The sequence below is a fragment of the Cetorhinus maximus genome, chromosome 16 (assembly GCF_964194155.1).
Source record: "Cetorhinus maximus chromosome 16, sCetMax3.hap1.1, whole genome shotgun sequence".
Classification (NCBI taxonomy): domain Eukaryota; kingdom Metazoa; phylum Chordata; class Chondrichthyes; order Lamniformes; family Cetorhinidae; genus Cetorhinus; species Cetorhinus maximus.
Window position 1 is genome coordinate 28,364,679 of NC_135894.1, and position 13,828 is coordinate 28,378,506.

At 49.7% G+C, this 13,828-nt stretch overlaps 1 protein-coding gene across 3 annotated transcripts in view; it reads right to left on the reverse strand.

Annotated features, from left to right (window-relative positions):
• The window catches only part of LOC144691466 (AP-1 complex subunit sigma-2), a 51,518-nt gene extending 39,126 nt beyond the window's left edge, over window positions 1-12,392 (reverse strand). For all 3 annotated transcript variants that reach the window (XM_078559572.1, XM_078559571.1, XM_078559573.1), the window contains exons 1-2: window positions 12,315-12,392; window positions 2,117-2,295 (exon numbers count right to left, since the gene is read on the reverse strand). In XM_078559572.1, coding sequence (XP_078415698.1) covers window positions 2,117-2,295; window positions 12,315-12,374 — 239 coding nt within the window. In that variant the 5' untranslated portion in view covers window positions 12,375-12,392. The remainder of the gene's footprint in view (window positions 1-2,116; window positions 2,296-12,314) is intronic.
• Window positions 12,393-13,828: the final 1,436 nt, after the last annotated feature.

The following is a 13,828-nucleotide window of genomic DNA, read 5'->3' on the forward strand; positions in this document are numbered from 1 at the left end:
GTGCAGCTAAGCCACTCACAGTGCCATAAGCGTAGCTGCACGCCCCAGAGGAACCGTCACTCTCACCGTTTTCCAACACAGAAAAACGGGTTCTTGAGTGAGATGCACCCTGGGGATTTCCTGACTACCTGCCTGACACCTTTCTTCTGACTGATGGTCACCCATTCCCTCTCTGTCTGCACTTCCGTAAGCTGTGGGGTGACCATGTCTAAAAACGTGCTATCCACGAAACACTCAGTCTCGCGGATGCACCTCAGTGCTTCCAGCTGCCGCTCAAGCTCCAAAACTCGGAGCTCAAGTAGCTGCAGCTGGTGGCACTTCCTGCATACGTGGTCGGTCAGAGCACAAAGAGCATCTAGGACTTCCCACATGTTGCAGGCAGTACATAACATCATCTACTATTTGTTGATGGAATTCACTGTTATGGTCTGAATCATTCTTCCTGAAAACAATTACAGCCGCTGTTGGCTCCCCACATGAAGAAATACTTTCTGGCTTTGGATGCATAGAATGACAGAATAGTCAGCACAGAACCAGACCATTTAGCCCAATCAGTCCATGGCTGCGTTTATGCTTCACTTGCGCATCCTCCCAACCTCATCTCATCTGACTATATTAGCAAAAATCCTCCAGTGCCATTTCCCTCATACATCTGTATTTAAAGGGGAGGGTGTACATCGATACTATTCATTTAAAACACTCCCTTTGGTTGTAACTTTGCTCTAAGTGAGAAATTCTGTCTACTATAATAAACATTTTCATAATTTTAAAGATCTCCATTAGGTCATCCACAGCCATCTGCTTTCAAGTTGACAGGGGGAGGATCACAGCAAGAAAATCAAACCAATGCACAATCGACACACGCTGGTGACTCTGTCAGCACACCCTGCACTGTCCACCGACGCGCGCCCAGCCTCCACCGACGCGCGCCCAGCCTCCACCGACGCGCGCCCAGCCTCCACCGACGCGCGCCCAGCCTCCACCGACGCGCGCCCAGCCTCCACCGACGCGCGCCCAGCCTCCACCGACGCGCGCCCAGCCTCCACCGACGCGCGCCCAGCCTCCACCGACGCGCGCCCAGCCTCCACCGACGCGCGCCCAGCCTCCACCGACGCGCGCCCAGCCTCCACCGACGCGCGCCCAGCCTCCACCGACGCGCGCCCAGCCTCCACCGACGCGCGCCCAGCCTCCACCGACGCGCGCCCAGCCTCCACCGACGCGCGCCCAGCCTCCACCGACGCGCGCCCAGCCTCCACCGACGCGCGCCCAGCCTCCACCGACGCGCGCCCAGCCTCCACCGACGCGCGCCCAGCCTCCACCGACGCGCGCCCAGCCTCCACCGACGCGCGCCCAGCCTCCACCGACGCGCGCCCAGCCTCCACCGACGCGCGCCCAGCCTCCACCGACGCGCGCCCAGCCTCCACCGACGCGCGCCCAGCCTCCACCGACGCGCGCCCAGCCTCCACCGACGCGCGCCCAGCCTCCACCGACGCGCGCCCAGCCTCCACCGACGCGCGCCCAGCCTCCACCGACGCGCGCCCAGCCTCCACCGACGCGCGCCCAGCCTCCACCGACGCGCGCCCAGCCTCCACCGACGCGCGCCCAGCCTCCACCGACGCGCGCCCAGCCTCCACCGACGCGCGCCCAGCCTCCACCGACGCGCGCCCAGCCTCCACCGACGCGCGCCCAGCCTCCACCGACGCGCGCCCAGCCTCCACCGACGCGCGCCCAGCCTCCACCGACGCGCGCCCAGCCTCCACCGACGCGCGCCCAGCCTCCACCGACGCGCGCCCAGCCTCCACCGACGCGCGCCCAGCCTCCACCGACGCGCGCCCAGCCTCCACCGACGCGCGCCCAGCCCCCACCACCCCCCTCACGCGCCCAGCCACCAACCCCCCCGCCCCAACCGACAAGCATCCAGAGCACCACCACCACCAACACGCACCCAGCCCCTCCCACTCCACCGACATGCACCCAGAGGCCTCCTTCTCAGCTAACACACTTCACCGATATTCCTGCTACAGAGTAGTTTATTCTGAAGAAATGATAAAGCAGCTGATTATTCCAGTAATGATATATACACTCCAGAGCTAAAAGAGAATGTCTGAATTCCAACCTTTTATACACAATCTTCAGGTCTCTCCATTCCAGAAAGCTGCACATCTTGGGTTTGCGAGCCAAGACTGTCTGGACAAGCTCCCTTGTAATTTTTTTCTTTTCTTTGTCTGACAAGGGAACATACCATTTTTGCAGTCGAAGTTTCCCTTGACGACTAAAAAGCAGCATAAACTGCATCTGTTGAGAGAAGTTCAAGCATTAGCAGATAGCATTATTTTGATTCTTTCCACTATCATTAATGATATTGAATTTATGGCATAGAAACAGACCGTTTGCACCAACAGGTTTAAGCCAGTGCTTATCCTCGATACCAACCTCCTTCCACCTTGTTCCATCTCACTCTCAACCTCCTTCCACCTTATTCCATCTCACTCTCAACCTCCTTCCACCTTATTCCATCTCACTCTCAACCTCCTTCCACCTTATTCCATCTCACTCTCAACCTCCTTCCACCTTATTCCATCTCACTCTCAACCTCCTTCCACCTTATTCCATCTCACTCTCTTAACGAACTTGTTCTCGTGTGGATACACTAAAGCATTAAATAATTTAGCATAAACTTTCCTCGCCTGCATGACTAGTTCCAGGCTGCACATAAGGCAAAAAACCATTGGACAAGTGACAAGCTAAATAGAAAAGTTTGCTATCCCAAATACTTAAATAAACCAACAACAAAAACAATTTAAAAAACACAAGTAAGGAATCTCTTGGGGTAACACAGTTGGCAAGGGCGGAACCCACATCATCCCCACATTTGTCAAAGCAGTACACAGACATATTTGATAGATTTGTTATCTTTCCTCTATCCACTCCATTTTATCCCAGGCTCTGTTTTAATCTCTATCATCTTAAAGTTCAGATGAAAGGACAGCAAACTGAAACACCATCTCTGCACAGATGCTACCCGGCTTCATATTTCAGATTTTCAGCACCCGCATATTTTGCTTTAAAGGATGAATCCTTTGTTCTTTCAGTTTTTAATTTTTGTTTCTGGGTTAGTAACAAGGACACAGAATCTGAAAGCCAATGCACAAGGTGACACCTAGATGGTAAGTACTCTTTTTCCAATCCGATAAGCCAAACGAAACACTAGCAAAGTACAACCCCAATTTATAAGTGGATTCTCCACTTGACTGTAGATGCTGCACTTGTCCAATTCCAAGAAGATACTCCTTAACTCCATCATTAAAGAGCCAAATTGTCCAAACATGGACAAAAGAGCTGAACTCATGAGGTGAGGTGAGAGTGGCTGTCCTTGACATCAAGGCAGCATTTGACCGAGTGTGGCATCAAGGAGCCCTAGCAAAATTGAAGTCAATGGGAATCGGGGGAAAACTCTCCACCAGTTGGAATCATATCTGGCATAAAAGAAGATGGTTGTGGCTGTTGAAGGTCAATCAGCTCAACCCCGGGATATCACTGCAGGAGTTCCTCAGTCCTAGGCCCAACCATCTTCAGCTGCTTCATCGATGACCTTCCTTCCATCATTAGGTCAGAAGTGGGGATGTTCACTGATAACTGCGCCATTCGTAACTCCTCAGATGCTGAAGCAGTCCATGTCCAAATGCAGCAAGACCTGGACAATATCCAAACTTGAGCAGACAAGTGGCAAGTAACATTCATGCCACGCAAAGACCATCTCCAACATGAGAACATCTAGCCATCTGCCCTTGATATTCAATGGCATTACTATCGCTGAATCCCCCACTATTAATGTCCTGGGTGTTTACCATTGACCAGAAACTGAACTGGACCAGTCACATAAATACTGTGGCTACAAAAGCATGTTAGAGGCTGGGAATTCTGCAGAGAATAACTCACCTCCTGACTTCCCAAAGCCAGTCCACCACCTAGAAGGCTCAAGTCAGGAGTGTGATGGAATACTCCCCACTTGGCCAGATGAGTGCAGTTCCAACAATACTCAGGAAGTTCGACACCATCCAGAACAAAGCAGTCTGCTTGATCGGCACCCCATCCACAAACTTAAATGTCCACTCCCTCCACAAGCACAGTGGCACCAGCGTGTACCATCTACAAGATGCACTGCAGCAACTCACCAAGTCTCCTTCAACAGCACCTTCCAAATCCATGACCTCTACCACCTAGAAGGACAAGGGCAGCAGTCACATGGGAACACCACCAACTGGTAGTTCCCCTACAAGCAACACACCATCCTGACTTGGAAATATATCACCGTTCCTTCACTGTCACTGGGTCAAAATCCTAGAACTCCCCCCTAACAGCACTGTGGGTGTACCTACACCACATGGACTGCAGCAGTTCAAGGAGGCAGCTCAACTCCACCTTCTCAAGGGCAATTAGGGATGAGCCATAAATGCTGGCCTAGCCAGCAACACCCACATACCATGAAAGAATAATCTAGTTAAAATGAATGCATTAAAATGTTCTTTGATCCTTCAGTCCCCAGCTAGCCTTCTAATGCTTACTGAACCATTTCATATGAAAGCTTCACTGCAGTGGTGTATATTGAAAAAAAGATTATATCAGTAGTTAGTAAATCTCTCCTTAGTTCTTTCACTAATTTTCTACGACCAGGTCTCTCATGACATTTCTCGTTGTGCCAGAGGATAAGGGATTTAATGTCACGACAATCCTAGCCACAGCTTGCAAGGAGTGCCACTGCAACTTGTTACAGAAGGAATTTCCATTGACAATACTAATAGAAATCAGTTACAATGTTAATTGCCAACATAAAAAGTATGACTAAAATTTATGACAACAAGCGAAGAGGTTTGTAGAGGTGTTAGCATTGGGAAAGCTAAGCAAGCAGGAGGGAGAAAGGATTAGAAGGACTTTATAAAACAGCAAATGTTAATGACCTGAAACTCGCTTTCCACAAGGGCGGTGTCAGCAGTGACGACCAATTATTTCTAGGGGAAATTTGATGGTGCTTGAGGGACTGGGGCAGTGGAACTAACTGGATTACTCTACAGAAAGCCTGCATGGCCTCGATGAGCTGAATGGCATCCTTCTGTGCCGTGCTAACCCTACATAGTGATAGAAGAAGAAAGGCGTGGGGGGGGGAGGTTTATGTACAGCATAAACCTGTTGGTCTGAATGAGCTGTGAGAGTTAAAAATACCATGTAAAATACATTCAGCCAGGTGATTGCAGGGTCAAACGGTCTGTCTCTCATCTATAAATAATATTCAAGCATAAGTGTGTAAAATAATAAACGGATGGACCATAGGACTGGGAAATACACTAGCTTAGTACACTGTTGTCTCAGCACAGAATTTCTCCGTTTTGGCAACCTGACCCAGAGGCCACAAGGAATACTGGTGCAAAATGGGGATTTCACACTGATGCAGTTTGGAGTTACTCTTCTAACTCTGAAATATAACAAGGGGTTAGTGGGGGGAGGTGGGGTGGTGGGCAAGCACTGGTCTTCGCATTATTTTGCTTAGGTACGGGGGCTCAATATGGTCACTGGGTGCAGAACGCATTCCGTTCCTAGGCCAAATATCTTACCTAAATCAGCATAAAGCATGGAATATTTTTCTGGAAAAGAGGAGTTGTAATGTTACCATCAGTAAAACTTCAATCAATTCCATAAATTCATTTATTGGTAACTTCTCAACTTATACACAGGCTGTAGATCAGCCATATGTGGAAGTTGGGACCTCTGAGTAATACTGACAGTGGATTCAATAGTTAGGGGAATAGGCAGGTATTTCTGCGGCTGCAGGTGTAAATCCAGGATGGTGTGTTGCCTCCCTAGTCCCAGGATTAAGGATGTCACTGAGCAGCTGTAGAACACCCGGAGGGGGAGGGTAAACAGCCAGTCGTGGTCCACATGGGTAAGAGCAATAGGCAGAAAGAGGGATGTGGTCCTACAGTCAGAATTTAGGCAGCTAGGTAGGAAATTATCAAACAGGACCTCAATAGTATTGTCCGAATTATCCCCAGCACCATATACGTCTGCATAGTCAGTATGAGAAGCTAGGTACCAAATTAAGCAGAACTTCAAAGGTAATAATCTCTGGATTATTCCCTGAGCCATGTGCAATTTGGCATAGGGCAAATAAGATTAGAGAGATGAATGCATGGCTCAAAGGCTGGTGTGGGGGAAGTGGGTTCTGATCTGAAACCCATTACGGAGACCTGGCTGCAGGGTGACAAGGATTGGGTCCTGAATATCGAGGGTATATGACATTGAAGAAGAAAAGGAAGCTGGTAAAGGTGGAGGGGTAACACTGTTGATCAAGGATGGCATTGATGCAATAGTTAGAGATGACCTGGGTTCAGGTGATCAGGATGTAGAATAGGTTTGGGTGGAGATGAGGAATAGTAGGGGAAATAAGTCATTATTGGGAGTGGTTTACAGGCCCCCTAACAGTAACCACAATGTAGGACAAAGTATACAAGAAATATTAGGTGTTTGCAATAAAGGGACGACAAGAACCATGGGTGATTTTAATCTACATAAGCTGGAAAAATCAGATTGGCAGTAGTAGCCTGGATGAGGAGTTCATAGAATGATTTCGAGCAAGGGAATCAAAGGTTATCAGGGGAATTTGAAACACAAACAGATCAGACATGATCTTAGTGAATGGTGGAGCAGACTCAAGGGGCCGAATGGCCTACTTCTGCTCCTTTTTCGTATCTATGTTCGTATGAAAGGATGCCCCAGAGGGGTCAAGGGCAGAACCTATTTGGATAGAGCTAAGGAACAAAAAAGGTGCAATTACATTGCTTGGTGTAGTTAATAGACCAGCAACTAACATGAAAGATGTAGAGAAACAAATTTGCAAGGAAATTACAGAGAAGTGCAAGAATTTTAGAGTAGTTATAATGGGGGACTTCAATTATCTGAATTCAGACCATATAGACTGGGATGATAGTAGCGTAAAGGGCAGAGAGGGGCATGAGTTTCTAGAGTGTGTCACTTGGACAATGCCAAGGAAAGACAGCATAACAAACCCATTGTTAAGGATTTGCTAAGGGCAAATCGTGATTAACTAACCTACTTGAGTTTCTTGATCAGGTAGAGGGCTGATGAGGGTCATGCTGTTGATGAGATGTACATGGACTTGCAAAAGGCAACTGATAAAGTGCCACACAAACTTTTGAACAAAGTTAGAGCTCGTGGAATAAAAGGGACAGTGGCATCATCAATACAAAATTGGCTGAATGACAGGAAACAAAGAGAAGTGGTTAATGATGGTTGTTTATCGGACTGCAGAAAAGTATATAGTGGAGTTCTCCAGGGGTTGTGTTATCTTCCTGATAATAATGACTTAGACCTTAGTGTACTAGGCACAATTTCAAACTTCACAGGTGATACAAAACTTGGAAGTAATGTGAACCATGAAGAGGTTAGTATTAAACTTGGAAAGGAGATTAACAGGTTGTGGATTGGACGAACAAATGACAGATGAAATTTAATGCAGAGAAGTGTGAAGTGATTCATTTTGGTAGGAAGAATGGAGACACCATATAAAATAAAGGGTCCAATTTTAAAGAGGGTGCAGGAACAGAGGGATCAGGGTGTACATATCTGGGTGTACAAATTACTGAAGGTGACAGGACAAGTTGAAAACACAGTTAACAATGCATACACTGGGCTTTATCAATAGGAGCATAGAGTACAAAAGCAAGGAAGTTATGTTAAACCTGTATAAAACACACCACACTTTAGCAAGGATGTGAAGCCAATAGAGAGATTGCAGAAAAGATTCATGAGAATGGTTCTAGGGATGAGTCACTTCAGTTGCGTAGATAGATAGAAGTTGGGATTGTTCTCCCTGAAGAAGGCTAAGAGGAGATTTGATAGATGTATTCAAAATCATGAGGGGTCTGGAAAAAAATAGGTAAGAAATTCTTTCCATTGGTGGAAGATGGCGAGCCAAAGGGCACAGATTTAAGGTTAAGTGGCAAAGGAAGCAATGGTGACATGAGGGAAAACTTCTCACAGTGAGTCGTTAGGATCTGGAATGCACTGCATGAGTGTGTGATGGAGGCAAGGTCAATTGAGGCTTTCAAAAGGGAAATGAAGAGCAAAGACACAATGGCCCAGCGGTCCCTGTGCTATAACCTCAAACCTGCTCTGCATTCAATAAGATCATGGCTGATCTGATTGTGGCCTTAGCTCCACTTTTCTGCTGCCCCCCATACCCACTCAAATAACCCTCGACTCCCTTGTAATTAAAAATGTAACTCAGTCATGAATATATTGAATAACCCAGCCTCCACTGCTCTCTAGGGTAGAGAATTCCAAAAATTAATAACCCTCCTGAGAGAAGAAATTCCTCCTGGTCTCCGTTTTAAATGGAAGACTACTGATTTTGAAGCTATGCCCTCTAGTTCTAGATTCCACAAAAGGGAACCATCCTCTCAGCATCCAACCTGTCGAATTAAGCCTTTCAGTTTTATATGTTTCAATAAGATCAGCTCTCATTCTTGTAAACTCCAATGAGTATAGGCCCAACATGCTAAACCTTGGGGGTTTGTGCACTCCCTCTGACACCTCTGCATGTTCCAGAAGTCTCACGATGCGTTTTGTGCCTTCCTGAATAAACCTTCTCCATTTTGGTCGGCCACAAGCCAGAGTCTCCCATGAGTCAGCAGGTACGTTTGAACTCTTCAGAGATGCTTTGAGGACATCTCTAAAGCGTTTCAGCTGCCCTCCTGGGTTTCCCCTGCCGCAAACAAGTTCTGTTAAAGCAGTTGCTTTGGGAGTCTAGTGAGAGGCATACGAATAACATGTCCCAACCAGGGAAGCTAGTTTTAAGTGATTAGCACCGCAATGCTGGGCCAATCGGCTTGGGAGAGGACACTGTTGCTGAATTCCCTTTTTTGCCACCCAATTTGGAGGATCTTGCAAAGGCACTACTGGCTGTACTTCTCCAGTGCTTGTAGGTGCCTGCTGTAGGTTGTTAAAGTCTCCAAAGCATATAGCAGGATGGGGATCACAGCTGCCCAGTAAATCAAATACTCTTTTCCTCAACAAAAACAGAATTACCTGGAAAAACTCAGCAGGCCTGGCAGCATCAGTAGAGAAGAAAAGAGTCGATGTTTCGAGTCCTCACGACCCTTCAACAGAACTTGTTTTTTTTTGTTGTTTTTACTCTTTTCCTCAGTCAGCTGAGCTAGCATATTGGAGGCGATGATGAATTTTGTCACCTATATCTGCCTTTGTAGAGAGGAGGCTCCCAAGACATGGAAAGTTGTCCATATTTTCCAAGATCTCGCCATAATGACTTTTGAAACCACCATGCACAATCCACACTGTCGACACAAGCCATTTTGCAGACTCGAGACCATTTCTAAACTTGGATTGATGGGAAAGGGGAACACAGCAAGTTTTTATTCTTCTCCCCATTAGGCTTAACTCCAAATAATTGATCAATTCAAACATATTCTTTACACAAAGACACAGGCAGCCTGGGAACTGAAAGTCAAATTTTAACACTTGATCTAAATCTGAAAATAGAGAATTACATTTGCTTTATTTTATTTTAATATAATCCCCAATATTGCTAGTATTTTGAAAGACCGCTGGCCAGATCCGGTCACAAGTTTCCACCCGTTTAGTGTTAAAACAAATCTTATAATCAGCCAACAACACCCCTGCAACCTTGGCAGCGTATGAACAAGTCACAAGCTTTGAGCAAAACAGAAACACTAGAAAACAAACAGCTGAGGAAGATGAATAAATTTCATTCTCATTTTTAGAATTCGCAGGAACTCCCAATTGTGAATGAAATGTGTGGAGAATGCAGTTTTAATTTTTTCTGATGACCATGTTTTCCCAAGACAGAGTGCCTGAATGGACACAATAGAAGCACAGAAAAGTTACAGCAGAGGCCATTCAGCCCATCGTGTCTACGCCAGCTGGAGAAGAAAAAAACCAGCTGCCCATTCTAATCCCACCTTCCAGCACCTGGTCCGTATCCTTGCAGATTCCAGCACTTTAGGTGCAGATCCAGGTGCCTTTTAAATGAGTTGAGGGTTTCTGCCTCCACCACCAAACCAGGCAGTGAATTCCAAACACCCACCATCCTCTGGGTGAAGTTGCTTTTCCTCATGTCCCCTCTAATCCTTCTACCTATCACCTTAAATCTGTGCCTCCTGGTAACTGGCCTCTCCACTATGGGAAACGGCATCTCTGTCTACAACATCCAGGCTCCTCATAATCTTGTACACCTCAATCAGGTCACCCCCTCAGTTCCAAGGAAAACAACTCCAGCCTATCCAATCTTTCCTCATCGCTGCAATTTTCAAGCCCTGGAAACATTCTTGTAAATCTTCTCTGTACCCTCTCCAAAGCAACTGTATCCTTCCTGTAATGTGGTACCAGAACCGTACACAAAATTCCAGCTGTGGCCGAACCAGCATTTTATACAGTTCCAGCATTACGTCCTGCTTTTGTATTCTATACCTTGTCCAATAAAGGAAAGCATTCCATATGCTTTCTTTATCACCTTATCCGCCTGCCCTGCCACCTTCAGGGACCTGCGGACATGCACACCAAGCTCTGTCACTTCTTCAACCCCTCCCATTATCCTCCCGTTTATTGTGTATTCCCTAGCTTTGTTTGCTCTCCCCAAATGCATTACCTCACACTTCACTGGATTGAATTCCATCGGCCACTTTTCTGCCCACTTCAACAAACCATTGATATCATTCTGGAGATAACAGCTATCCTCTTCACTATCAACTACACGGCCTATTTTTGTGTCATCTGCAAATTTCCCAATCATGCCTCCCACATTTAAGTCCAAATCATTAATATATACACAACAAACAGCAAGGGACCCAACATTGAGCCCTGTGGAACACCAATTTCTATTCAGGAAAACATCCATCAACCATCACCTTTTGTTATCTGTCTTTGAGCCAATTTTGAAACCAACTTGCCGCATTCCCTTGTATCCCATGTGCTCTTACTTTTCTGACCATTCTGCTATGTGGGAGCTTGTCCCTGCCGCTGCAAACGCCGATCTGTGGAACACTGTTAGGCATTTGTAAAGATTTGCTATTGGCACTGACCCTCACACCCATTAAGGAACGTTCAGATTAGAAATGAACTGTAGTTTGCACAAACAGGGAAGGATCTGGTTTATATTTTGTCTAAGTTAAAAGGCTCTTGTTTGGGATAGTATGGTGGTAAACCAGGGCTCTGTGACATTAGCTGGAGGTAAGTCAAGAGGCCACCTGTACACAGGACTGATAACAACCCTCAATCCTCCCCAACATACCAGGCAGGGGGAGAGATTTTCCTGAGCTTTGCCAGTAGACTGGAAACCAATGGAACCTTTTAAATTAACAGACACTTTACAAATCTTTACAAATACCTAACGGTGTTCCACAGATCAGGGATTGTGGAGGCAGGGAAAGGGGGAGAACGGGGCACTTGGGGCAGGGGACACCAAACACTTGGGGGGGGGAAGGGGAGGGGACACTGGACACTTGGAGGGGGGGGGAGAGGGGGAGGGGACACCGGACACTTGGTGGGGGGGGGGGGGGGGGGGACACTTGGAGGGTGGGGGGGAGGGGGGCACCTGGAGGGGGGCAGGGGGAGGGGGCACCTGGAGGGGGGCAGGGGGAGGGGGCACCTGGAGGGGGGCAGGGGGAGGGGGCACCTGGAGGGGGCAGGGGGAGGGGGCACCTGGAGGGGGGCAGGGGGAGGGGGCACCTGGAGGGGGGCAGGGGGAGGGGGCACCTGGAGGGGGGCAGGGGGAGGGGGCACCTGGAGGGGGGCAGGGGGAGGGGGCACCTGGAGGGGGCAGGGGGAGGGGGCACCTGGAGGGGGCAGGGGGAGGGGGCACCTGGAGGGGGGCAGGGGGAGGGAGCACCTGGAGGGGGGCAGGGGGAGGGAGCACCTGGAGGGGGGCAGGGGGAGGGGGCACCTGGAGGGAGGGAGGGGGACACCTGGAGGGGGGCAGGGGGAGGGGGCACCTGGAGGGGGGGCAGGGGACACTTGGGGGGAGGGGACACTTGGGGCGGGGGGATTGGCTGTGGGTATCTCTCCCTCTTTCCCCCATACCCCGGGATCGCTCTCTCTCTCTCTCTCTCAGGCACAGGGCCCAGAACCCAGAACCCGGATCCGGCTGCAGCTGCTATCATCAGCACCCCCCACTCCCCTTCCCCTCCACGCGGCCCACGGCTCCGGGAGCTGGACTGCCCCCACGAGGGGGGTCCTCTGCCCCTGCTTCACCCCCTCACCCTCACCGTGCTGTCCGGGTATCGGCGCTTCGGGGCTGCCCGCTCTCCGTGCTCCTGACTCCGCATTAGACCCGCCCTCAGCACCGCCTCCTCACCCCTCATTGGACTACTAGCGGACAAAAGCCGCCGCTTTCTGCACTCTGAGTGGTTCAATGGAATGGCCATCACTTTTCTCTCCTGGACGAGCTGCTGTGCCTCATGGTGATTGGGCAGTCTCCCTGTCCATCAACCCGTCTGCGATCCGCCCCTTTCCTGGGATGGTGACTGGCAGTAAGCGACAGCAGCGATTGGCGAAGCAGCTGTCAATCACCTACTTGATCCGGGGCGGGGTTAGTGAGCAGGAGATTTAACTGAATCCATTTGAAGAGCAATGATTATCAGAGTGGCCAAGAACTCCATCTAACCCCATCCCTCACCCCACTCTCCATCCCTCACACTCTCCATCCCTCACACTCTCCATCCCTCACACTCTCCATCCCTCACCCCACTCTCCATCCCTCACACTCTCCATCCCTCACACTCTCCATCCCTCACACTCTCCATCCCTCACACTCTCCATCCCTCACCCCACACTCCATCCTTCACCCCACACTCTCCATCCCTCACCCCACTCTCCATCCCTCACCCCACTCTCCATCCCTCACACTCTCCATCCCTCACACTCTCCATCCCTCACCCCACACTCCATCCTTCACCCCACACTCTCCATCCCTCACCCCACTCTCCATCCCTCACACACTCCATCCCTCACACTCTCCATCCCTCACACTCTCCATCCCTCACACACTCCATCCCTCACCCCACACTCCATCCCTCACACTCTCCATCCCTCACACTCTCCATCCCTCACACTCTCCATCCCTCACCCCACACTCTCCATCCCTCACACTCTCCATCCCTCATCTCACACACTCCATCCCTCACCCCACTCTCCATCCCTCACCCCACTCTCCATCCCTCACACTCTCCATCCCTCACACTCTCCATCCCTCACCCCACTCTCCATCCCTCACACACTCCATCCCTCACACTCTCCATCCTAACACACTCCACCCCTCACACTCTCCATCCCTCACCCCACTCTCCATCCCTCACCCCACACACTCCATCACTCACACACTCCATCCCTCACACTCTCCATCCCTCACCCCACTCTCCATCCACCACACACTCCATCCCTCACACTCTCCATCCCTCACCCCACTCTCTATCCCTCACACACTCCATCCCTCACACTCTCCATCCCTCACCCCACTCTCCATCCTTCACACACTCGATCCCTCACACTCTCCATCCCTCATCCCACTCTCCATCCCTCACACACTCCATCCCTCACACTCGCCATCCCTCACCCCATTCTCCATCCCTCACACTCTCCATCCCTCACACTCTCCATCCCTCACCCAACTCTCCATCCCTCACACACTCCATCCCTCACACTCTCCATTCCTCACCCCATTCTCCATCCCTCACACTCTCCATCCCTCACACACTCCATCCCTCACACTCTCCATCCCTCA